Genomic DNA, 22,429 nt, shown 5'->3' with positions numbered 1-22,429 from the left:
CAGTCAGACATCACTTAAATAGCTAACATTGGCTATCATTAGAATATACTTTAAGAGTAATGTGTACCATGTTGTAGAAAAAAATTATGCGCATGTTTATGTTTTTTTTTTGATGTGGCTGTATCCAAATCAATGAGAGATCCTCTCTCCCGGATCTGAATACAGGCCTTTTAGATCCCGGTTCATCCCAATTCAATTCACTTTACATAGTAACAGATGGGCAAACACCAAGCATAACCCCCCAAATAGTAAGCACATGAAGTAAAAAAGGACAGTTGTGAGAAAAAAGGTGCATTGAAGTCCATTCATTGACCTCCATCAGTCAGCAAGGCGTGCGCGTCTCATTCAGAGATTGTGGTGGAGTACAGAGGTCGGCTCATCCACCCTGCCACCTCAGTGCCACTCTGCCAGTGAGCTGTCCCCTTCCTTGGCCTTCCAAGTCCAGTCCCTGACCTGCTAACTGAGGACTCCACTCCTGAGCCCAATAAGGGGCTCACCATTCTTCTGGAGGACCTTGACATCCACTACCGTGAGGAGAAATCAATGTTTTGTTGGATGTTTTGCATCGACCCCCCTGCTATCGAGCCATCCTGGGAGGTCTGATCAAACATGCTCTGAACAGTGCCCGCTCACCTTGCTCAATAAACCCACCTGGAGCCCCAAGTGCTAGTCAGTGAGAACCAAGACCTGAGCCTGGGCAACTAATACAGCACCACAGTGCTGATGCTGTGTACAGGTGTGTTTTACATTACATTACATGGCATTTAGCAGACGCTCTTATCCAGAGCGACGTACGATGAAGTGCAAATCAAACACAAGTATGAGTGCTAAGAGGACCTGAGAGGACAGTACAGTTCCGAGTCCTAGTGTAAACATACAGATAATCAGAACCCTTGAAGAGTACAATCAACGTTCAGCAGTAACACCACCTCAAATGTGTTTGCGTGCAGGGGGAAACTCGCCCAAAGATTATATCTATGTATATGACCATGTAAAATTATTTCAATACTTTTAATATCCATTCTGAGCGTCCTGGACTTTAGATAACTTGATTATATTTTACAAGGGCATTGGGTATTGACAAAGGATCCATTTTTTAATTGTGCATTGGTCACTTAACTGGAATATATACTGAGCTGATTTGGACTAGTTGTGTCCAGTGATTTGTGTAAGGTAAAGCAATTTGTACAATGAATGCTGGACAAGGGTACCAGCCTAAGCCAAGACAATTTGTTCCATATGTGCCAGCAAAAGATTAAATCTGTTATCAGCCGAGAGATATTTTCCCAGATTTAATTTTGCAGGTGGAGGCACAACATGAGAGTGGTACACTGTTAGATAAAGATCTCAATGTGTTAAAGAAATGTGTTTTATTGTTGATATTAAATAACATTTATATTGATGAAAGCCATCAATACATAAGTGTTTTTACTGAACTTTAACTTAGAATTGGCTTTATAAACATTTATATAAACTTAAAAATATAAACATGATGACAAAATATTGCCTTGTAAAGAGACTTTAAAAGGTAAAAATATTTCTCAACCTATTCAGGGCAAATGCTCAGAATATTTACAGATAGAAGACTATATCAAGTGTCATAAAAAAGTAAGTGATACGATTTTGAATGCAAAGGGGGGCACAACGTATAAAAACATAACGTCATGTCATCAGAGACACAATTTCTAACAAGATTTTGAAGAGCAATCTCTTATTGCACTCTTATTTGGTATGGTATGCAATAGTGTATTCATGGTTTATATACACAAACAGATTTGCCATGTACAAACCTTGTCAACGCACTTAGAAAATTGGAACAGTAAGAGCATAAGCTTTCTTTTCTTTAGAATGGAGAAAGTCCTGCTTCTGTTGTATCAATGTCGTGCTCCTACAGGAGAAAAAAAAAGAGTTGTGAAAGTTCACCAATTACCAAATTGGAGTAACTAATTTATCACCATGGCAACCTACCATGTATAAACATTTATGCACCATTAGGGCTCTCTGAGCAATACAGTTTCTTCTGCCTTCAATTAATTACTACATTTATTTAATTACTTCAAATGAAGCCATATCATGCCATCTGCTAAACCAATGGTGACAGCAGTGAAACTTTGACAAGTACATACATTTAAATCCCAATGAATTACACGTTATCTTGTCACTAGATGCTAATGATATGGTTCATTTATTTTTGTCATGAAATAAGCTTGCCTTACCTGATTGAGTTTCTTGAACTCCACGACCTGGAAGAAGATGTGCTCCAGGATGTGCTTGGCATTTCTCTGCTCCTTGTCCAGTTTCCCAGTCACGCCCAAGATGTCCCCGCATTTCCTCACGTAAAACTCCAGATCGTCGTCAGTGCCTGATTGGACAGAGCGTGGGAGAGCAGGGGGCCACGGTGGGAACATTAGCTTCACTTATGGGAAAGGGTTGACAGTGACATGATAAAAAAGACGATGTCTGTTCCTTGGACTGGACTTCCATTTCACCATTACCCAGAGTGCCGTAATATTAACACCGTTCCCTCTCTGAAGCTCCTGGTGATAGTAAGTAGCAGTATACAGCACTAGCCGCCAGTGCGGACTCACATTTATTGGAAAGCTGCGCCAGCCGCACTTTCTCCGAAGAGAAGGTCTCGTCAAGGTCAAAAAGGTCAAGCGTGGGAGGGGGCAGGTCCCTAAAGGCAGGTTGGAAGACCTGGCCAAAAAACAAAAACAAGAGAACAACACACGGTCACACAGGGTACGTCACAGCTCATGGACATCACCTCTCTGAACTCAGCTGAGGGCGAACGGGACCAGCAGGTGAGTGAACCCTGAGCTTGTTTCAATAGAACCATGAATATAAAAGAGAAATGTACCAGCGGGTGGTCACATGGATGTGATAAAGCGCTTCACATATACAGTGTGAGGAATGTAAACGCCTGTGTGTGTGTGATGTGGGGGCAGTGTTACTCACGGCAGGCTGCAGCGTGGGTAGGGGAGTCTCAAACTGAGGCTGGATCAGCTGCAGAGGCTCGTGCTTGACGTTCAGCTGCTTGTAAGAGCTGCAGGAGAGAAGCAGAGGCACACGGCGGATGAGGGGGTATGGCGTTCACGCACGGCAGGGACAGCTCTGTACCGCGCCCGGACGGAGGGGCGGGGGAGGCGCTCACCCGATGACGTGAGGCAGGGAGTCGGTGGACAGCTTGAGGAGCGACGTGTCGAAAAGGGAGGTGAAGTCTCGCGGGTTCTCGTCCCGCTCCTGCAGACACACCCGGAGCCGGTCGGAGAGGCAGCCCGTGTCTGGCAGCATGGTGTAGTCTGTGATCTGCAGAGAGTATCGCATCGTCACCCCCGGGCTCTCTTCCCCGACCCTGCACTGTGAGTAGGCCTCAGAAGTTGTGTCCACATTCCCTCAAGGTTTTTGAGATTTCCAGATCAAAAAAAATAGACTGCCCATTTTATTTTGATTTTTTACAAGAGATTTCAATGGTCATCGCGTTTTAGTGACGTGCATTGTACCCAGCACTGAAAACCTGGGGCCTCATTTATAAACGTTGCGTAGGCACAAAAGAATGCGTACACCACTTTCTAAGCAAACTTTGGCATTTATAAAAAACGAACTTGACCGGAAAATGTGCGGTCCTCCACGGAAACTCTGACCCATGCGTACGCACATTAACTGGGGAAATGAGAAACTGTGCCTTTAATGCTCGTGACGTTATGCCTGGAAAACGGGAAGTGAAACAGGATTTAAAAAGGTATAAAGATTTGCCGGGAGTTGTGGCTGGGTATGGCTGCTGTAAGGACGTGCTTCGTCCCTGTTATACTTATTAAAGTGTTGTGTTGTTGAATCTCGCTATACGGGTTCTCTCCCTTCCTAAGTGCAACACAACATTTGGCGACGAGAGAAGTCGAAAATGATACACAACAGATACCACTGTGTAAAATAAATCGGAATTGATTGTTGTTGATTGTACTCTTAAAGGGTTCTGATTTTCTGCATGTTTACACTAGGACTCGGAACTATACTGTCCTCTCAGGTCCTATTTGCACTTGTTCTTGTGTTTAATTTGCACTTTGTTGTACGTCGCTCTGGATAAGAGCGTCTGCTAAATGCCAGGCAATGTAATGTAATGTAATGTAATTTAATGTAATGTAATGAAATATTACCTCTCACGTATCATATACGAAGAGTTAATTTGCAAAAACGGATAAAAGCCTCTTACAACGAATAAACAAACAGCTGTTTGATTGATGCTCCCTGGAGTGCCCAAAAAATATGATTTAGGATGATAAATATAAACGGAGATGTTGTTGTAAAATAATCCCTCAAATATGTAGACGAATTGTTAAACAATACTTCATGTTATTAAATGTATTCTCATAAATAATATGGTGAACAGTCGGACAAATTGCGCTGCACTGATGCCGTTTACAATGCGTCAGTCGGGCAGATACGAGTCCATAGTTTCATATATTGTTATCATATTCATATATTACGTTTTATAATGTGTTTATTGTTATACATTTTTGTTCGTTTTTTCTCTTAATTTTGTAACTGTGTTTTCAATGGTGCTAGACAAATGACGTGTATTATTATTATTATTATTATCATCGTCATCATCACATTCGTTGTTCGTCATTTACAGGATAATTCCCACACCTGTAGCTTTTCAGAGGTAATCAAATGGCTGAAATCCCTTTTCTTGGCCTTCTTTTCAGCGTTTGCCATTGTCGTCTTCGTGAAATGTATATTCATTAGGGGCGTTTCACTGCTTATTTATAGGCAACTGTGGGCGGGACATGAAGCCGGCAAAGCTGCGCCACATTTAGAGTTGATTGTGATTTATAAAGGAAAATTGGCGTGGGACGTGCGTATGCACTGTTTTATAAATCAGACTATTGTTTTGCGTACGCACGTCCTAGGTTTCATGCTTACGCAACCTTTTGACGTGAATCCTAAGCACAGTTTTATAAATGAAGCCCCTGGTGTTTAGCCAAGGGAGAACGCATTTGTTAATGCAAAGAAGTATAAAAATAACACATCAGCAAAGATTTCACAGATTTCAGTTACCTGGACCTTTAAGTTAATCGAGTTTCTTTGCTGGCTAACGTTACATTTGACTAGCCTGAAAAGCCTAGTCACAGAACTGCTAGCTATGATGTGTATATAATACGGGAAGCAGTGTTAACTTGCCGTCAGCAAAATAACTATTTTGTCTGGAAAGTAGCATCGGAATCCAGTGCCATTTAAGAAAGAAATGTGTGCAGTGTGACAGGGACAGTTATGTGAAACTTCTTTATTTTCTCCACAGAGAAATTCTCCTTTGATCCAGAAATCCATATATGGGCAAATGTTTCTGGCTCGGTTATGTCATACTTCCAAGACCTATAGAAGCTCCACAGTATGTATGGACACACAAGAGCTAGTCAAACACACCAAACACCCAGCTCCTTACCTCGGGGTCCTCTGCATCTATCTGGTTCAGGAGAATGTTATCCGTCGTAAGCCACTGAAAGACCACATCCTGCAAGACAAAAAGGCTTAGACAGGACAGGATACATACGGGCAACATTTCCCAACACATTACCCAGCTAAATACTACCAACACGAGGCGGTAGTTACACTGTTGCCACAACGTCAAAAGGAAACACTCAGAACACTACATTGGAAATGCTCACCATTATTTTGCTGTTCTCCTCTTTGTCCAGGTACTGGTCGCTGAACATGTGACAGGAGCCCAGCACTGCCAGTCGGCCTCCCTCCTGCAGCACAACAGACACGAGGCTCTGAGCACGGGCAGGGACGTCCCATAGCAAAGCACAGGCGTATTTTAACAGGGCTGATGGAGGGCTGACGGCATGGGCGAGGCACGGCACATGGTGTTCAAAGTGAAGGGGAAGGCGGGCCTTGGCGCCCCGCTCACCTTGACCTGGTAGAAGGCGAGGACGGGCCGGTTGAGGGGGAAACACACAGAGCCGGTGGACAGAGCAGCCACTGCAGGCTTGATCACGCTCAGGGTTGCTCCATACGGGTACACGAAGGTCAAAGCCCTGCACAAACACACACAGAGGGGTAGAGGTAGTACACATTCATTAAAAACACACACAGAGGGGTAGAGGTAGCACACATTCATTAAAAACACACAGAAGGGTAGAGGTAGAAGACATTAATTAAAAACACACACAGAGGGGTAGAGGTAGAAGACATTCATTAGAAACACACACAGAGGGGTAGAGGTAGAAGACATTAATTAAAAACACACACAGAAGGGTAGAGGTAGAAGACATTCATTAAAAACACACAGAAGGGTAGAGGTAGAAGACATTCATTAAAAACACACATAGAGGGGTAGAGGTAGAAGACATTCATTAGAAACACACACAGAGGGGTAGAGGTAGAAGACATTAATTAAAAACACACAGAGGGGTAGAGGTAGAAGACATTCATTAAAAACACACACAGAAGGGTAGAGGTAGAAGACATTCATTAGAAACACACACAGAGGGGTAGAGGTAGAAGACATTAATAAGAAACACACACAGAGGGGTAGAGGTAGAAGACATTCATTAAAAACACACACAGAAGGGTAGAGGTAGAAGACATTCATTAGAAACGCACACAGAGGGGTAGAGGTAGAAGACATTAATAAGAAACACACACAGAGGGGTAGAGGTAGAAGACATTCATTAAAAACACACACAGAAGGGTAGAGGTAGAAGACATTCATTAGAAACACACACAGAGGGGTAGAGGTAGAAGACATTCATTAAAAACACACACTGTGGGGTAGAGGTAGCAGACACTCATTAAAAACGCACATATACACACAGTCCAAATTTTAAAGATATGTTTTGTCTTAAGCAAGCAATGGCAATTTATTTGATTTTTTTTTTTAAGTAAAATGGAAACTTCAATTGGGTGCCCGTTTTGTTTATTGATTCTGTACCGGGTCTGTGATTACAGTTGAAAATCAGCTCTTCTCACGGGCAAATAATCTTAAGCTTCTGTTGACTGTTGAGAAAACTCGAACATACACACTCGACAAAAGTGATGGACACTTACTGCGCATTGTTCCCCGCGCTTTCATCGTCAATGACCCCCGTCACCACTTTGCCCGCAGCGCGACTGATCTCTCTGTACGACACAAAATACACCTGTTATAAAGCTGGAATGGCAGAACACTTCATTAGCTGCAGAGTGCCTTCATAACACACCTTTTGCTTCCATCATGCAGAATGCTCAATAAATATGCACACAACCATAATGGATCTGCTCTTTCAAATACACATAATGAAACATAATCCTTGATTTGTTTCTCATCACACAATTCTGGAGACAATCCAAGAGATGTTCAGGATGACAAGAACTGACCTGTTTAACACACCGTTGGACACTAATGCTTCCTTCGGGTGGAAATATTTGTAGTAAACATTCCTCACCACAGCGTCTGTTGGAGCAGGTTGAATGTAGTAAACACCGGGTCTGAGCACACTCAATAAACACTAGCCTGGCACGACAGCAGCCGGAAGCAAATCGCTGCCAAGCCGGAAAGTACACAGGCAAATGTGGAGGGACGTACCACTGTTGACCATGATGCCAAACTCCTCAAGGAGGAAGTTGATGTTGGTGTCGAACTTCGTCTCCCCGCCATCCCCAAGCATTACCAGGATAGCTCCGCCTCCATCCAGGTACTGCTTCAACACTTCTAGCTAAACCGCACAGTCAGTGCACAGAGGGGAGACCAATGTTGGTGTCCATACACATGAACAAGAACATATCCCTTTGCTTTCTAACCTACGATGCCATTGTCGGTTGCAAATCATGTTTCTTGTGGAGTTCTAGTTGAATAATGTTGCACCTTGGCTTACAACTTGCTAGCCGAACCCACAGGGAAAACACTGGAGTCATGGTGTAATGTTTCAGCTCAGCGGAAGGACAAGGAAGTACAGTCTACACATATTTTGGTGCACACTTTTACAATTGCATACGGCCCTGAACTACTATTCCCCCCAGCTGTGAAGGTTTCCAAAGTATTTTCAGTGGGTCTCACAGCTAGTCTTACCCCGTCAGACAATTAATTTCGCCCACAATGTGCTCACCTCAGCAGCCGTGAATTTTTCTCTGGGCCCAGCGGTTATCCACAGTTTTACACCATTAAGCTTCTCCAAGGAAAGCTCATCTTTAATGCTGTGACACAAAAATCCAGATACTGAGCAACATATCAAGACCTGGCTAGCTAATGAGATACTGATTGAACCCCTTTAATGTTCTCTAAACATTCAAAGTTATCAGTTTATCTACATACAGTGGCTTCAGAAAGTATTCAGGCACCTTTATTTTTTGCACACTATGTTGTATATTACATTTTCCATGGATTAAATTGTCATTTTTGCCCATCAATCTACATTCAATAACCCATAATAACAAAGTGAAAACATGTTATTTCGAATTTTTTGCAAATGTATTTAATCAAAAACTGAAATCTCTCAGTATTCAGACCCATAATTCAGTACTTTGTAGAAACCCCTTTTGGTGTGCAAGTCTCTACCAGCTTTGCACACCTGGATTTGGGCAGTTTATCACATTCTTCCAAGCAGACCATCTTAAACTCTGTCAGATTCGATGGGAAGCCCCAGTCTGAGGTTGCGTGCACTCTGGAATATTTGGCTGCATTTATGCTTCCCTCAATTCTGACCAGTCTCCCTGTCCCTGCCGCTGAGAGGCACCCCCATAGCATGATGCGCCACCATACCTCACTGTACAGATGGTATTAGCCAGGTGATGAGCAGTGCCTGTTGTTTGCCAGACATAATGCTGGGAGATCTGCCTAAAAAGTTCAATTTTTGTCTCATCAGACCAGAGATTATTTTTCCTATGCTCTCAAGAATCCTTTAAATGCCATTTGGCAAACTCCAAGCAGGCTGTCATATGCCTTTTACTCAAGAGTGGTTTCTGTCTAGCCACTCTACAATAAAGGCCTGATTGATGGAGTGCTGCTGAGATGTTAATCCTTGCTGCAGGTCCCCCCCATCTCTGCAGAGGACTTCCTAAGCTCTGTTAGAGTGACCGTTGGGTTCTTGGTCACCTCCCTGACCAAGGCCCTTTTTGTCTGGTTGCTCAGTTTGGTCAGACGGGCAACTCTAGGAAGAGTCCAGGTTATTCCAAACTTCTTCAAGTTCTATACACACGCAAACAGGATGCACCTGACCACAATTTGCCACAGCAAAGGGTCTGAATACTTATTTCTACTTATACTTATACTTAAATTTCTGGTTAACTTTGTCATTTTGGATTATTAAGTGTAGATCAATGGACATAAATCTACAAAACAACAACATGTGCAAAAATGAAGGGGTCTGAATACTTTCTGAAGCCACTGTAAGTTTACAATACGTAGTGTACCTCTGGATCTTCCACTGTGCCCTCAGTCTCTTCTGAAGCGACTTATAGCCATTATTGGCTGTGAACAGCTCTCTCTTGGAGGCGTTGATGGCTACGATGTTTCGCTGTTCTTTCTCCATTCTCTAATTATCTATAGTTCTGGAATGACATCAGTGGAAATAAAACATCAGTCAGCAACTAGCGCTAGTGATGCTGGCCTATTTTTAGTTAGTGACAGGGACACTTTGTTAAATTCAACATTTAACTAACGACATAGCGAATCAGTCGCCTGCTAGTAGGCAGATGTTAGTTACGCAAAATAGTACGCTAGCTATCTTAATTGTAAGTTACCATAACGTTAACGTTATATCTAACGCTACGCACCAATAGGCTGCACAGTTACTAGGCTTTAGCAGCCAAGTAATGACGTTACACTCACTGGTAACTTACTGCTATCGTATTAATCAGGCACTGTAAATTAGGCAACTTACAGTGCCGCTATTTCGACTCGGGTTGCAGCAGAAACTTGGCTGGAACAATGGCATCATTATGGATAGCTCGCCTGCATAGCTAGTCAATTTAACAACACACTCTAGATAGCCTAGCTAGCTAGCTGTGTCAGAAATTTTGAGCTAACTTAGCGTTTGTAATAGCTAGCAAGCAGAATTTAATATTTCCTTTTGTGTTAACTCCTTATTTTTCTAGCTTTCACTATACACGCCAAACATAATTTTGCGTTGTGTATATCTACTCAAAAGACAGAAATCATTGTGCTCGAAGAAGAAAATAACTAATGTTAGCTATATTTGCTCCTTACCCCTTACCACCATCCTCCAAATCCTTAATCTTGACGGTGCATTGTGGGTAAGGACGGCAACCACAACGGTAACTAAGGACACTCCCAGCATAACAACAAACGGACTGGAGTAATTTAGGCGTCTTGTTCCACTTAAAAATATTGAGTTCCACCATTTTTATCAATTCAGATAAAGTTGCAAGAGTCGGGATATTCGTTTTAGACAACTGCAATATGGTGATAAAATCTACAAGTTGCACATCCGTTTAATGCTCATTTTGAGGTCTTACTGATAATGCAGGCTTTCTCCTGTGTTCTTCAATGGTGCAGATCTCAGATTCAGTTTCTTGGTTACAGGCTTTTTCCTCATAAAAGAAGTATAATTAATCAAATCACTACATGATGAGTTTTACCATTATAAAATATAGCCTGGTTTCAGAAAATGTATAAAATGCCTGGCTGCTCAGAACATAACTTGCATGTGTCAATGTGTCCAGCATGCAGTAGGCCTATAGACTGCACAGGTCCACAATACAAAATCAAAATACATTTTACTTGCTATCATTTGACCCTGCATCTGCTGGCTCTGTTGACTACATTCCATGTGGGAGTGTCCTTGGAGAGTGTTGAGGAAGTAAATGTATTTATTAACAATGATTAACTATTAAAGCATACCTTAGTGACAAAAGACTCTAGATCCAGAGTTGCCCACTTTCACTTTTGGCGTGAGCCTCACACTTTCAGGCTCACACTGTCACATTGTGAGTTTTTAGATAGAGGGCAATGCATTGCAAGCTAAAAATGATATTTATTTTGGAGTTGAGCATTTCATCTCATGCCAAGACAGCCCTGGCAGTTGGCAACTCTGTCATCAAAACTGTATTTCAGCTGCTAGATTTCCCCAAATCCATAAAGTAAAAAATTAAGTACTTTATACAGTACGTTTTCAGAAAAAAAACCTAACAAAGATTCAGGAAGTTGAACAAAATTGTGCACTTAAAAAGTGATCATCTTATGTACATACAACAGCAGATTAAGAACACTGGAAAGCCTGATCAGATTAAGTCCTACATGCTTTAAGTAAGGGCTAAAAGGAAATTTCAACTGTCCATCCTTTCACCAGTTCAATCTCTGGCATCAGCATTTAATTTACCATTAGCTCCTTGCCAACCTTCAACAGCAATGATTTACGGGTGGGCACATAGCGGAGCCATATTTTGGTTGTGTTGTTTGCATTTTGAAGTCATAATTTCCAAACTCCATATCCACAATTTCCACAAAATTCCATCCATTAAGTATAAAGCATATAACATGACTGCTAAACACATTACTGGCTAAACAAATCAGTGTAATTCTTTAATATGGTTTTGTATTTATTACATTTGAAATGAAATAGTAAAGTTATGATTTTATTTCGGCTTATATCATTCTAAGTCTTCCAACATTCATTAGATTATGTGCTCCTCATGTTGAAAAAAAGTCAATGAAACTCAAAATCCAAAGCAAACTGATGCTCAATTTGCTTTTACATGCTCGCAAAAGAAGGCAGGATTTTAGAGCTAGATGGATCATCAAAGCTTTTTTCCCCCAATGCATCTTCAGAAGTGGGGTCAGTCTGGCCAAAGGCCCAATCTCTTAACAGAAAGGCATAGACCTGAAGGCTGCAGGTTGTGATGGTTTGGTGGCCCTAGAGGAAGTGGTCTTCAGTTTGGACGTAGGAGAAGCCCAAAAAAGCACTAGAGCTGCTGCTGGCGAAGCTGGACGAGAGATCCGGAGTGCAGCCCACGGAACTGGACACGGCCTCTTGGGTGAATTCTGGGTCAATGTTCTGGGTGTCCGCAGGCCCTTTCTGGAGGAAGAGATGTGAGTACAGATAGGATTATCAGAACACAATTACCTGCAACAATAATATCCCATGTATGAAGGGGCTCCCACTCACCACATTGGGGTTATATGGAGGCGTAATTCTCTTGTGGTACAGGTCGTCCCAATTTATAGCGGCAAAAAAAGCATGGCTTTTAACCTCCAGCTGTAAAACAAAAATGCAAGAGCTATTTAAGGACTGCAATCATAGTCTATCCGCAGCTTTCAAAAAGAAGCAAACACTACATTGTGTTTAGGAACAGGCGCACGACATTGTGTTGAGGAGCAGGTGATGAACTGTACAACATTAGAACTAAGACCTAGTGTCGCAGCATTAGCACAAACCACTGTGTTGGACAAATACTATTTATTTAGAGGCAATGTTTACAGAGATGTATCCGTGCATCCATGCATGTGTGTGTGTTGGTATGTGTGTGTGTGTGTGTGTGTGTGTGTGTGTGGTGTTCCCATGTGTTCACTGTGGGAGCTGTGTCTGTGTGATGAGTTTTTGCATATGTGCATAGCTGACAAGCCTACTTACAAAGTCAGCGATGGCTCCCAGACGGCGATGGGGGTCTTTCTGTAGCAGTCCCGTCAGCAGCTCACATGCTGCTGGGCTTCTGCCCCCCGCCAGACTCAGGGGCTTATGTAGGATGCCGTCATACATCTCAGAAACATCCCGGCTATAGAAGGGTGGCTAGGGGTGGTGGTGGTGTTTTGGAGGGGGGAGGGGGGCAGGAATGATATTTACTTAGTATGGAGAATGCTCCTCATTAATTCAGTTCAGGAGCAGTGTTGAGCAGACCATTCAGACAGTTCCACAATGAGTGGCGCTCCCATGTACTGCCAATTACTGAATCATCAACCAATAAAAATACTTAGCTGCCAAGAGGAAAAAACGTATCTTTGCTGCCAACCGGGAAAAAAATATCATATTCCAGCGAGTGAGAAAAGTTGAGCCTTCCATTGTTCGTAGGAATAGTTAGACTCACCAAGCCATACAGCATCTCGTAGAGCACGGCTCCCAGACACCACCAATCCACCGTGCGATCGTAAGGCTTCTTTTTCAGCACCTCTGGAGCCAGATACTGTGGGGAGAGCAAACCTGGATGAAATACGTAATTGTTTTGGATTCAAATACTTTTTTATTCAATTGATCTTGCCTGGTGCAACTGAGCCAACCAAGGGGACCAGAAGGCAGGGTTTGCACCTATTTCATAGGTTCCAATACACCAGACATGTGCAGTAAAGCGTAGATATTTGATGCAGGTGTGGGTGAGAGAGAAGTTAATACAAACAGACGTCCATTAAAAGATGCTCACCTCTGGGGTCCCACAGAAAGTCGAGGTGGTTGATTCTGGTTCTATCCCTTCCTTACAAAGGCCAAAATCAGTAAGCACCACATGACCCTGAAATAAGAGCATGCAAACACATTGAATCCAGCCAATTAATTCTTATATGTGTACATACGTAATATGTTAGGTGTCATATTAAATTAAGTAAATCATACATTATGAATGAAATCATAAATGCCCAAAACTATCATCCGAGACACGCAATACATTCGATCTGTATTAAACTGACAGACACATACCATGGCATCCAGAAGGATGTTTTCTGGTTTCAGATCTCTGAAATTGGAGTACAGAGTGACTTTATGGTAATTCTAACAGTACAGAGCCAAATTAATATGAAGATACATAAGCTTCTGTATGGAATAGCATTTTTCTAAACATGCACAACTATAAGTTGTTTATTTTTATCATAAAATAAAATACAGACAGTATTAACACAGCACTACTCAGAAACCTAGGCTGTGCATGGTGGAATCACTATGGAGATTTTTATATCCATCTGACAAACTGTGGGTCTCCCTTGATCAGTACATATTTTAGTTTTTGTTAAAGCAAGAACAAAACTGATTCTCTCAAGCTTGAGATATTGCGACAGTGTAATATGTCTGACATTCTACCTGACCTGTAAACAATGTTAAGGGAGTGCAGGTATCCAATGGCGCTGGCCACCTCGGCAGTATAGAAGCGAGCACGGGGCTCTGGGAAGCTGCGCTCCCTCTGCAAGTGGAAGAACAGCTGGAGACAAAGACAGAAGAAAGGGAAGGCAAGAAATATTTCAAATTGACAATCTTTCAACTTTCAATCTCTCAACTGTCAATGAGGAGCAGGATAACTCACAGTTCCACCACAGTGTAAAAATGACAGCACCAAAAAAGAATGGACAAATCTTTTTTGAACCACAGGCTCCAGCTCAGCAATATCTGTCCATTTTCCATTTAGCCACTGCCCTGTCTAAGAATATCTGTTAATTTCACATACATCACTTTAAAAGTGGAGTAGCAAGGCCATTTTAAAACCTGTGCCTGTGGCTATGAGATGAAAAGCACAGTCAATTATTCACTTGGATTCACAAAATTCATAGAACAGTTAGTACTTTGAATTGACTAAATTGAGAGGTTGTGTACACTAATACACAACCTCTGTGTGTTCTGGACAACAGCCAGTTTAGAGGAAACCAGTAGCAGATACATAAAGATAAACCCTTGGTATCTCCTCCCCATGCAATACCTCTCCTCCATTGACATAGTCTAAGACGAAGTAGAGCTTCTCCGTGGTCTGGAAGGAGTAGTGGAGGCCCACCAGGAAAGGGTGCTTCAAGCTCTTGAGCAACACGTTCCTTTCTGCCATTATGTTATTTTGCTGAAAGACACAGTGCGCATGTTCAGTGCACAGTGCCTCAATCCGTATTTTAATAACTTCAAATTCTGAACTGTGTGTAGTAGAATACTAGACCATTGAAGGCATCCAGTTCTTTGAGGCATGAAGGATGTAGAAATCCACTTTGCACAGAACCTCAATGAGATTTTGATCTGGTGATTGTGAAAGCCATGGGAGGCAATTCAGTAAATCCTGGTGTTTATGAATTTGAATTTTTTAGCAGTATGTATGGGGGCATTATCATCTTGAAATATGGAGATATTATCTGGGAATTATCTGGTTTTTGCACCATTGGGACTACCTAGTTTTGTAAAATGGCTTAATATTCCTTGATCTGTTATAGGAGCAATCATCAGAACCAATAGCACCCATATAATGGCTGCATACCACTAGTTTATTGCATGGTTTTTTGAGTTACTGTAGCCTTCCTGTCAGCTTGAAGCAGTCTGGCCATTCTCCTCTGATCTCTCTCATTAACAAGGTGTTTTCGCCAACAGAACTGCTGCTTACTGATGTTTTTTACACGCCCTACTCTGTTTTGTGTAAAAATCCCAGAAGATCAGCAGTTTCTGAGATACTCAAACCTGTCTGGCACCAACAATCATTAAATGGCCAAAGTAACTTAGATCACATTTCTTCCCTATTCAGATGTTTGGAGTTTCTACATGATTGGCTGATATTTGATATTTGCTTTACCAAGCTGGTGCACAGGTGTACCTAAGAAAATGGTCATTGAGTGAATATAGTAGCCTAGACACATTTTGATTTTACTGAGTAATATTTGTTGAACAATTCAAGTTTAGTTGCTTTGCTGAAGGGTGCTGTACCCTGCTCAGTATTCGAATGTGCAACCTTGTGGTTACCACTCATGTTCAGGAACACTGCTACCCTGTGTTGCACACTACCAATCTGGATAATATTATTCCATATGCTATAATAGTAGCAATTGTGAAGGCAGAAGAGTTGGTATGACAAACAATAGCTTGCTTGAGAGAAACAACAGAGTCAGGCTATCAGGGTGCAAAGAGTGTCTTGCACTCAATATTAGATTAGATCTTATCTCCTCGGAAGGAATGCCATTGCAGCAATGAACTTCTGCAATAGCAATACAATGGGGTTCACAACATATAAAATGTCAGTAGGTATGCCAACCAACCTCTTTTTTCTTCAGTATTATTTTCTTCTGCAAAACCTTCACAGCGTAGAATTTGCTGTCTGATTTCCGTTTAGCAAGAAGAACCTGTGACAGATGGACTTTTAATTCATAAAAACCAGACTTTCCAATCAAACCTTTATCAGAGCAATGTCAGTGAAATTAACCACCACGCTAAATTCTTATTTCCTATTATTTTCTTAAATGGTTTTAAGGTATATATTAACCATGAGAATTCTACAATCAAACTAGTTTATATGACAGTTCCTACCTTCCCAAACGTTCCTTTTCCAATCACAGCAAGGAAATCAAAGTCTGTAGGTCTGGCACTAAAAACAGAAGAGGGAATACTCTATTATTTGTCCAATTGTGTGTATTTAATGACTGTACAACTTTGTGTAAAGACAGAAAAAAAACAGCCACAAATTAATTAAAATGATTTAGAGAACACCTTTTCCGGTTAAAACATTCTACAAAGAGACTAGAACAGTCATTGGTGAACAGTCATTGGTGTACAGTCAATGTACATTCATTGGTGGGATGCTGGTGGGCGAAAATGAAATAAATACACCTTTTAATTCTAAAAAGAAAATAAATATCTGTTGGCAGCAGGCACATAGGCCCATCAACATTTTCTGTTCTTTTGAGTAGTACATCAGAGAAAATAGACAAAATTGAGAATGGTATTTTTGAATTCTTTCCCTCCTGCCCTTCTTATGCAAACATGTTGCATACTGGTGTGGGAACTGCCCCCCTCTTCTTCGATGAGAAGTGTGTTTGCGGTGTGTTGCATGGCTAGCAACACCAGCATAGGAGAGCAATCACAACAACAGACAAGGATGGCTTTTAAAGTATTAGTGGCATGCTACAGATGTGCAAACACTCAGAACCATGCCATTCACCTCCTAATGGCCACTCTCACACAGTTGCTAAGGACACTGATTAAAGGGCATCTAGTGTAAACCAATGTACAAATATTTAAGCTCTATATACAGTACTTTGGCCACTGATCTCATTTTACCACATGCATCAGCTGGCCATAACAAACAGTAAATTAAAATCCCAAAACCAGTGTCTCATAATTCAGAAGCAGAAATGTAATGTTTCTCCTGGACATTTGATAAAGGTTTTAACAATAGTGTACAGCTTCAACTTTATAAATGATATGACTCTCCAAAATGAATGGAGTTGAAATGTATATATACAGTATATAGTCCACTTAATCATTGCATGTATACCCCCATCTAGGCTCAAACTATCAAGTGGATAATATTATTAATACCAAGAACTTTAATTTGAAAGGGTCATACTACCGTTTAGCCAATACACAATAAACATGCATTTCCCTTGAGAACTCACTGAGGGTTGGCTGAAGGACCCAGGTTGACTTCACTTGGAGAGGATGATCGAAGCTAGAGAACAGACGAAACAGGAAACAATAGAAATGATAAGAAATGGATATGATGAGTGTGCTACACTAAGAAAATATGGATAATCAAATGCTCTCATAGCTCTGTACCAACATAGAATATGATAAAGAATAGAATAAAAAAGAATGGGGAATTTTTTCAATGGGGAACTTCAGGAATGGTGATTCAAGATGAGCATACAATTTAGATTACCGCAGTGTCAATCTCAGGAAATGGAAATAACTCCTTTTGTGAGGTAAATTAAAGTATTTCAATAAGCTTTAGTGTCAATACGGGAGAAATTACACTTTATTACTCTATTACTACAGAACGACTATACATACTATAAGGACAAAAATGATCAACACATACTTGATTACAGTGAGCCATTCTTCTGCTCTATCCCATACGCATGCACAAACTGTTTCAGTGCTGTGTGCAAAAAAAGATGAATTTTGCATTAAGTAGGTGCTAATCTTCTAATCATGGCTATTATCAAAATACAGGTATAACCTTACAAAAACTCCGGCAAAACAGGACATACTGGTTAATAAAGTTGGGCGATGCGGAAAAATACATTTTGTGAACCAGGACTGACGTCTGAAGGACATGACTTCATATCTTTTTTTCCAGTTTACGAAGTCTTTATCTTGCAGACGTGTCACGGTGCGACTTGAAAGACTCACCGCTTGCATAGCGTTTCCTTCGACTTTACAACAACTCGTCCAAAGTTCCTCGCGTTTTCTGCAAAACTAACACCAGTCAGGGAATTGCCTTACAATTAAAAGATGAACACCAAGAATCTCAAATCTCCTGGCTATATAAATTGCTGTGATCACAGATTATTAAAACATGAAACCCCTAGTCTTGGAAAAAATCAACCTGCTATCTGTAAAATGGTTTCAATAAGTACGCTGTCATTTCATAGAAGAACCCTATCAAGATAAATGGTTCTTTGTATGGGGGTTTTTCACACTTCAGAACTATGACAGAGGGTTGCATAAAGAAATAAAAGGGTTCCTCTATGGAATCAAGCCAAATAACCCCTTTTCTAAGAGTGGGAGACAGTGTTTACACCTGCAGGGTTTTGTGTTGCGTAAAACAGAGTTATTGTACCAAAGCTAAACAGGCGAACTAATCCCCAAAAACTACAGCCTCCTCAACTCTAACCACCTGCATTTAAGCGTAACAAATTCTCATGTCCGAAACTGACATTAAAATAATGCATTTTACTGTTTTTCCTCCTCCCTAACTAAATATTATGCTACACGACACATTTAAAGTAATATGTAGCTCTACCACGATAGAACAAATTGACCTAACACGATAATAATCAAGCAGTATTGTAACCATTTAAAATGTCACATACCTTGAACGACAACGAAAGTTTTAGAATTGCATACAAAGCTGGTAGGATAAACGGAATTTGCGTTCCGTTTCGTTTCGTCTATCTAATCTTTTTTCAAAAGCACAGGTGTGGGCTTAGCCATTAGGCTACCGTCATATATTAGAGGTCAGACGGTACACACGTCAATTTCCTCATACAGTGCGTTCATTGACAATAAATGAAAGTCAGTATTTACCATCATAGTGAACATAATAAGGGCGATGACTATGACTGGCTCGCTAAAGTGAAAATGAATAGTTGTTCAGCTGATAAAGGTGATGAGAAACAAAATAAACAGTATACTCACCTGGCAGAAAAAAATCTTGGCGAAAAACTTTTCCGCACAAACTGAGAAGAATGCAACTTGTTGTTTTGTGCCAGTGTCTTTCTATAAAATGTTGTTTTCCTGGTATGTCTATAATATACGAATAAATACCCTATTTTCGGATTAGGCGATTGAGATTATACAATTGTCTTCACCAGATCAAGCGACTTGCCTATCAACAAGATCAGGAAGTAAGATTGAAAATATTTGCGCAAAATGCAATTGTACGATTCCAAACTTGAGCCAGATAGCCTACAAATTTTCCATTATCCTTTCAGGAAGTCTCTTGCTAGAGTAAGCTATTCTTTCTTGTACGTGTCCTATTGCCAACACTAGTGGACTGACATTTACTTCAGTTACCGATAGAAGAAAAAACGCCCGCATTGCACTGTTCATGGGAATGTGCAGGTGTTACGCGAGCCCTGAGCAAGGGACAGCAATTGTGGTGGGAAAAACAGATCAGTATTTATTGCTACCTTGGCACTCAGCTGACAACGTTAGCCACTATTGATAGTTCTATTTTAAAAAAACAAAAAACGATTACAGATCGTGTCACCAGTCATAAACTATCCACTGGATCATTGTCATTGCGGCAAATGTCCACTTCTGTGCACCTGTCAATGAAAACACTATTCGCCTACTAATACGTAAAATAATACGTATTTTACTTCTGCACCTTTCCCCTCAGGGACGGAATATCCACCTTTCATACTCTCAAATCAATTCGCCCCATTATAAATACAATATTTGAAGAATGAATGCACCGTGACTACATGTTTAGCTGACTTTTGACATCGAAAAGGGATGAACCGTTGGTCACCATGCCAAAGTCTAAACACTTTATCGAAATGAGGCCGTTGCGGGCACGAGCGAGGGATCACAGAATGCGATATACAGGCACCCGTTTCGACTAATTCCCATGTTCGAGGTGTAGGCTATTGAGAACGAGTGTAGGTCCCGTTATTGTTAATGTGAAGTGGCGTCACATAATGTTATTGTTCTGCATCATTAATACTCAGTTCTTTGCAAAGGTCAGACTCTTCTGAACATGGTGGTGCAGCTTACGAGTGAATCATTTACAGTGGGAGGGAGGCAAGTGTTTCGACAGCGACTTTCAGTCAGTAGCTATGCGCGGTTCCTCTATATCCCGACTATGAATATCACCGAAGGTATGGTTTTTATAACGTTCCATGGAGGCCTGTTACATCATTACGGTAACTGGAAGGTTTTTGCAAAGGTGTGTGTGTTTCTGTAGCTGGGTTAAGTAGGGTCGTTAGACAGTACATTTGGCCTTACTGTGTCCCACAGTTATTCTCTGGAGACTAAATTGCACTGCACAGAATAGAAAACGTCTCATACCCAGTTTAATATTTTGATGGCTGCCCCTAAAGTGTGCCACTGCCATAGGCTACTCAGCAAACGTCTTACGGTTTTAGGATTGGTACTGATATACACATCAGTTCAAAACAGGCTCCCATGATGTGCTTAGTGCAAAATAATTCCAACGGTGCTTAATGATACTCAATTGCGCATTTAAATGTAGCACTGCATGCGCTACAGAAGCACGTTATAATACCCAATATAGAAACAAATTGAGATTCCTTTCTTGCATTATTTTTAGTGGTCCATGTATGCATAGGTTTCTTTAGCTGCGCATCGGTTCCCTGCCTTCATATCCCTACATGTAATTGTGTCAACTAGAACTGTTGAATGTTCGGGTAGAAGTCTTCTATAAAAACAAAAGGCATATGCCAATTACTTCTATTTTAAGCATGGCTTGTACCTGTAGTGTAGTTTAAGCACATTTATGGCCCATATTCAATGTTGTAGCAATACACTGATCCTAAGAAGCGTCTGAGAAGAACTAAATATTATCATAATCATTTAATCTAGAACAATATCTTAAATTTAATACTGCCGCCGACGTGGAACAAGCACATTGTGTAGTAGCCAACGTGCTACTGAGGCAGAATCGCCGAACTCGGTAGGTTTATTTGGATTGTTAAACTCTGGTTCCTATAAATTATGGCAGGCTGACCACCTGATGGCGTCGTAGTGCACAAGCCCAGCTCCCAGTCAAAAAAGTGTAGTCATTAAACTTAGAATGTCCATTAAAGCTACAATTGGTAAGATTTGTTAAACCATTGTTACAAGACCACTGTAAACCCCTCCATATCATTGAAAAAGGCTCAGACACGTTGACTCACCCTCTGCCTGTGATTATAGTCCTTAAATTCAGGTTTCAAAATATAGTTGACACACCAAGACTCTGTACCTAAACATTGTAGAGCTGTCAAAAATCCAAGCTCACTGGTTGAAAATTGGTTTGAATTGCCACTGCCAAAGGAGTTTCAATGTCAGCGAGAAGGGGGAGGGATCAACAGTATTGTTGTGAGGGTGTTTTATCCGCGCTTAACTGTTAGGAGTCCAAAATTACCTATTGGAGGTTTAACACCATATATATTTTTTGTTATCACCAAGTCAAATTGATTGAAGATTTGATGACAAAAACCCACATAAGATATGCGCTTTATGGATCAGTGCCATCTCGATTAGGTTGTCATTTTGTATTCGATTACATATCCACTCATCTGTTACTTCTCATTTCACTATAACGGCGACCAGAAACGATTAAACACAACTCACAACTCCTGCACTGTGATCTGAAAGACTTGAAATCAATGCTAGCAGATGTCACAAATAATTTCCCTGACACATAAAACCAATTTTTGAATACTGTGATTTTAATTTCTGTGCCACGACTCCTACTAAAATTGACCAATTGGCATGGAAATTGGCATTTTGCCAGCTCTTTGGCCAAATGACAACCTAATGAATTCGCAGTGGGCACCACTCACAATTCCACCAGCTTTCCAGAAGTTCTGAAGCCTGGCATGGGCATCGTCAGTAGGACCAAGACGACACCTAAAGGCTTAGTCCAATCCAAACACATTGAGGTACTACACCCAATTATTATTGGAAAATTCACTGCAGCATCAGACAGGTCCCCAAGTTGACAGCATGGTCCAAAACCTGTTGGAACGCACAAATGCTAACCCATGTTGCTTGTTGCAGCTATATACTTTTTTTTGGCAGCATGACGGGTACCATAGAGTTTTCCAGGTTTATCTAGAATTGCCCACAACAACCAGACAAAATGCAGAGTTCTCCATTGTAACAGAAGACATTTTACACATGACTAGAAAGTACAAAATGTTGCTAAAATGAAGTCTGGAAAAAGTTGAGCACTTAAGGTGTACAGAAAAATGTGCCTAAAGTGCCATTATACAGGGATATCATTAGAGGGCTCGAATTGTGCTGAGGAAGCAGGAGATAAGGCGGCATGTTCTCAACAGCTATCCGACAGGCAAGGTTCACCTTTACAGCACCTCTAA

General features: G+C 41.1%; 2 protein-coding genes across 5 annotated transcripts; both read right to left on the bottom strand.

Moving 5' to 3' along the window:
• Positions 1–1,355: 1,355 nt before the first annotated feature.
• Positions 1,356–10,621, bottom strand: ift52 (intraflagellar transport 52 homolog (Chlamydomonas)). Of its 3 annotated transcripts, none has more exons than XM_061220589.1 (14): positions 10,456–10,621; positions 9,391–9,528; positions 8,088–8,175; positions 7,568–7,697; positions 7,360–7,435; positions 7,051–7,122; positions 5,912–6,038; positions 5,667–5,750; positions 5,444–5,512; positions 3,155–3,309; positions 2,959–3,046; positions 2,589–2,697; positions 2,217–2,362; positions 1,356–1,888 (listed from the first exon to the last, which is right to left on the bottom strand). In XM_061220589.1, exons 2-14 carry the CDS (start codon positions 9,507–9,509, stop codon positions 1,844–1,846), a joined length of 1,308 nt encoding a protein of 435 aa, XP_061076573.1. In that variant the 5' UTR covers positions 9,510–9,528; positions 10,456–10,621; the 3' UTR covers positions 1,356–1,843. The 3 variants fall into 3 exon arrangements, with proteins under 3 accessions (XP_061076573.1, XP_061076572.1, XP_061076571.1); XM_061220588.1 differs by lacking the exon at positions 10,456–10,621 and adding an exon at positions 10,187–10,268; XM_061220587.1 differs by lacking the exon at positions 10,456–10,621 and adding an exon at positions 9,861–10,154.
• Positions 10,622–11,508: 887 nt separating this feature from the next.
• On the bottom strand, positions 11,509–21,326 carry sgk2a (serum/glucocorticoid regulated kinase 2a). Of its 2 annotated transcripts, none has more exons than XM_061219097.1 (13): positions 21,242–21,326; positions 17,695–17,754; positions 17,273–17,325; positions 16,185–16,242; positions 15,917–16,000; positions 14,611–14,742; positions 14,006–14,118; positions 13,623–13,659; positions 13,351–13,437; positions 13,021–13,116; positions 12,570–12,725; positions 12,105–12,194; positions 11,509–12,014 (listed from the first exon to the last, which is right to left on the bottom strand). In XM_061219097.1, exons 2-13 carry the CDS (start codon positions 17,710–17,712, stop codon positions 11,853–11,855), a joined length of 1,086 nt encoding a protein of 361 aa, XP_061075081.1. In that variant the 5' UTR covers positions 17,713–17,754; positions 21,242–21,326; the 3' UTR covers positions 11,509–11,852. The 2 variants fall into 2 exon arrangements, with proteins under 2 accessions (XP_061075081.1, XP_061075080.1); XM_061219096.1 differs by lacking the exon at positions 21,242–21,326 and adding an exon at positions 18,009–18,039.
• Positions 21,327–22,429: the final 1,103 nt, after the last annotated feature.

Source organism: Conger conger, chromosome 14 (assembly GCF_963514075.1).
Source record: "Conger conger chromosome 14, fConCon1.1, whole genome shotgun sequence".
In the NCBI taxonomy this organism is placed as follows: domain Eukaryota; kingdom Metazoa; phylum Chordata; class Actinopteri; order Anguilliformes; family Congridae; genus Conger; species Conger conger.
Note: the sequence above shows the minus strand (reverse complement) of the source record. Positions and strands in the feature narration are given on the sequence as shown.

Excerpts from the sequence above, each read along its gene's own strand:
- ift52 (XM_061220589.1), bottom strand. The coding sequence starts at position 9,509 with ATGGAGAAAGAACAGCGAAACATCGTAGCCATCAACGCCTCCAAGAGA. Across the intron at positions 8,176-9,390 it reads GCACAGTGGAAGATCCAGAG|CATTAAAGATGAGCTTTCCT; the intron begins GTACACTACGTA and ends TTTGTGTCACAG. Across the intron at positions 5,751-5,911 it reads TCGCCTTCTACCAGGTCAAG|GAGGGAGGCCGACTGGCAGT; the intron begins GTGAGCGGGGCG and ends GTTGTGCTGCAG.
- sgk2a (XM_061219097.1), bottom strand. Across the intron at positions 16,001-16,184 it reads GAAAAGGAACGTTTGGGAAG|GTTCTTCTTGCTAAACGGAA; the intron begins GTAGGAACTGTC and ends CATCTGTCACAG. Across the intron at positions 12,726-13,020 it reads ACGAGATGCTGTATGGCTTG|CCACCCTTCTATAGCCGGGA; the intron begins GTGAGTCTAACT and ends CACCACCCCTAG.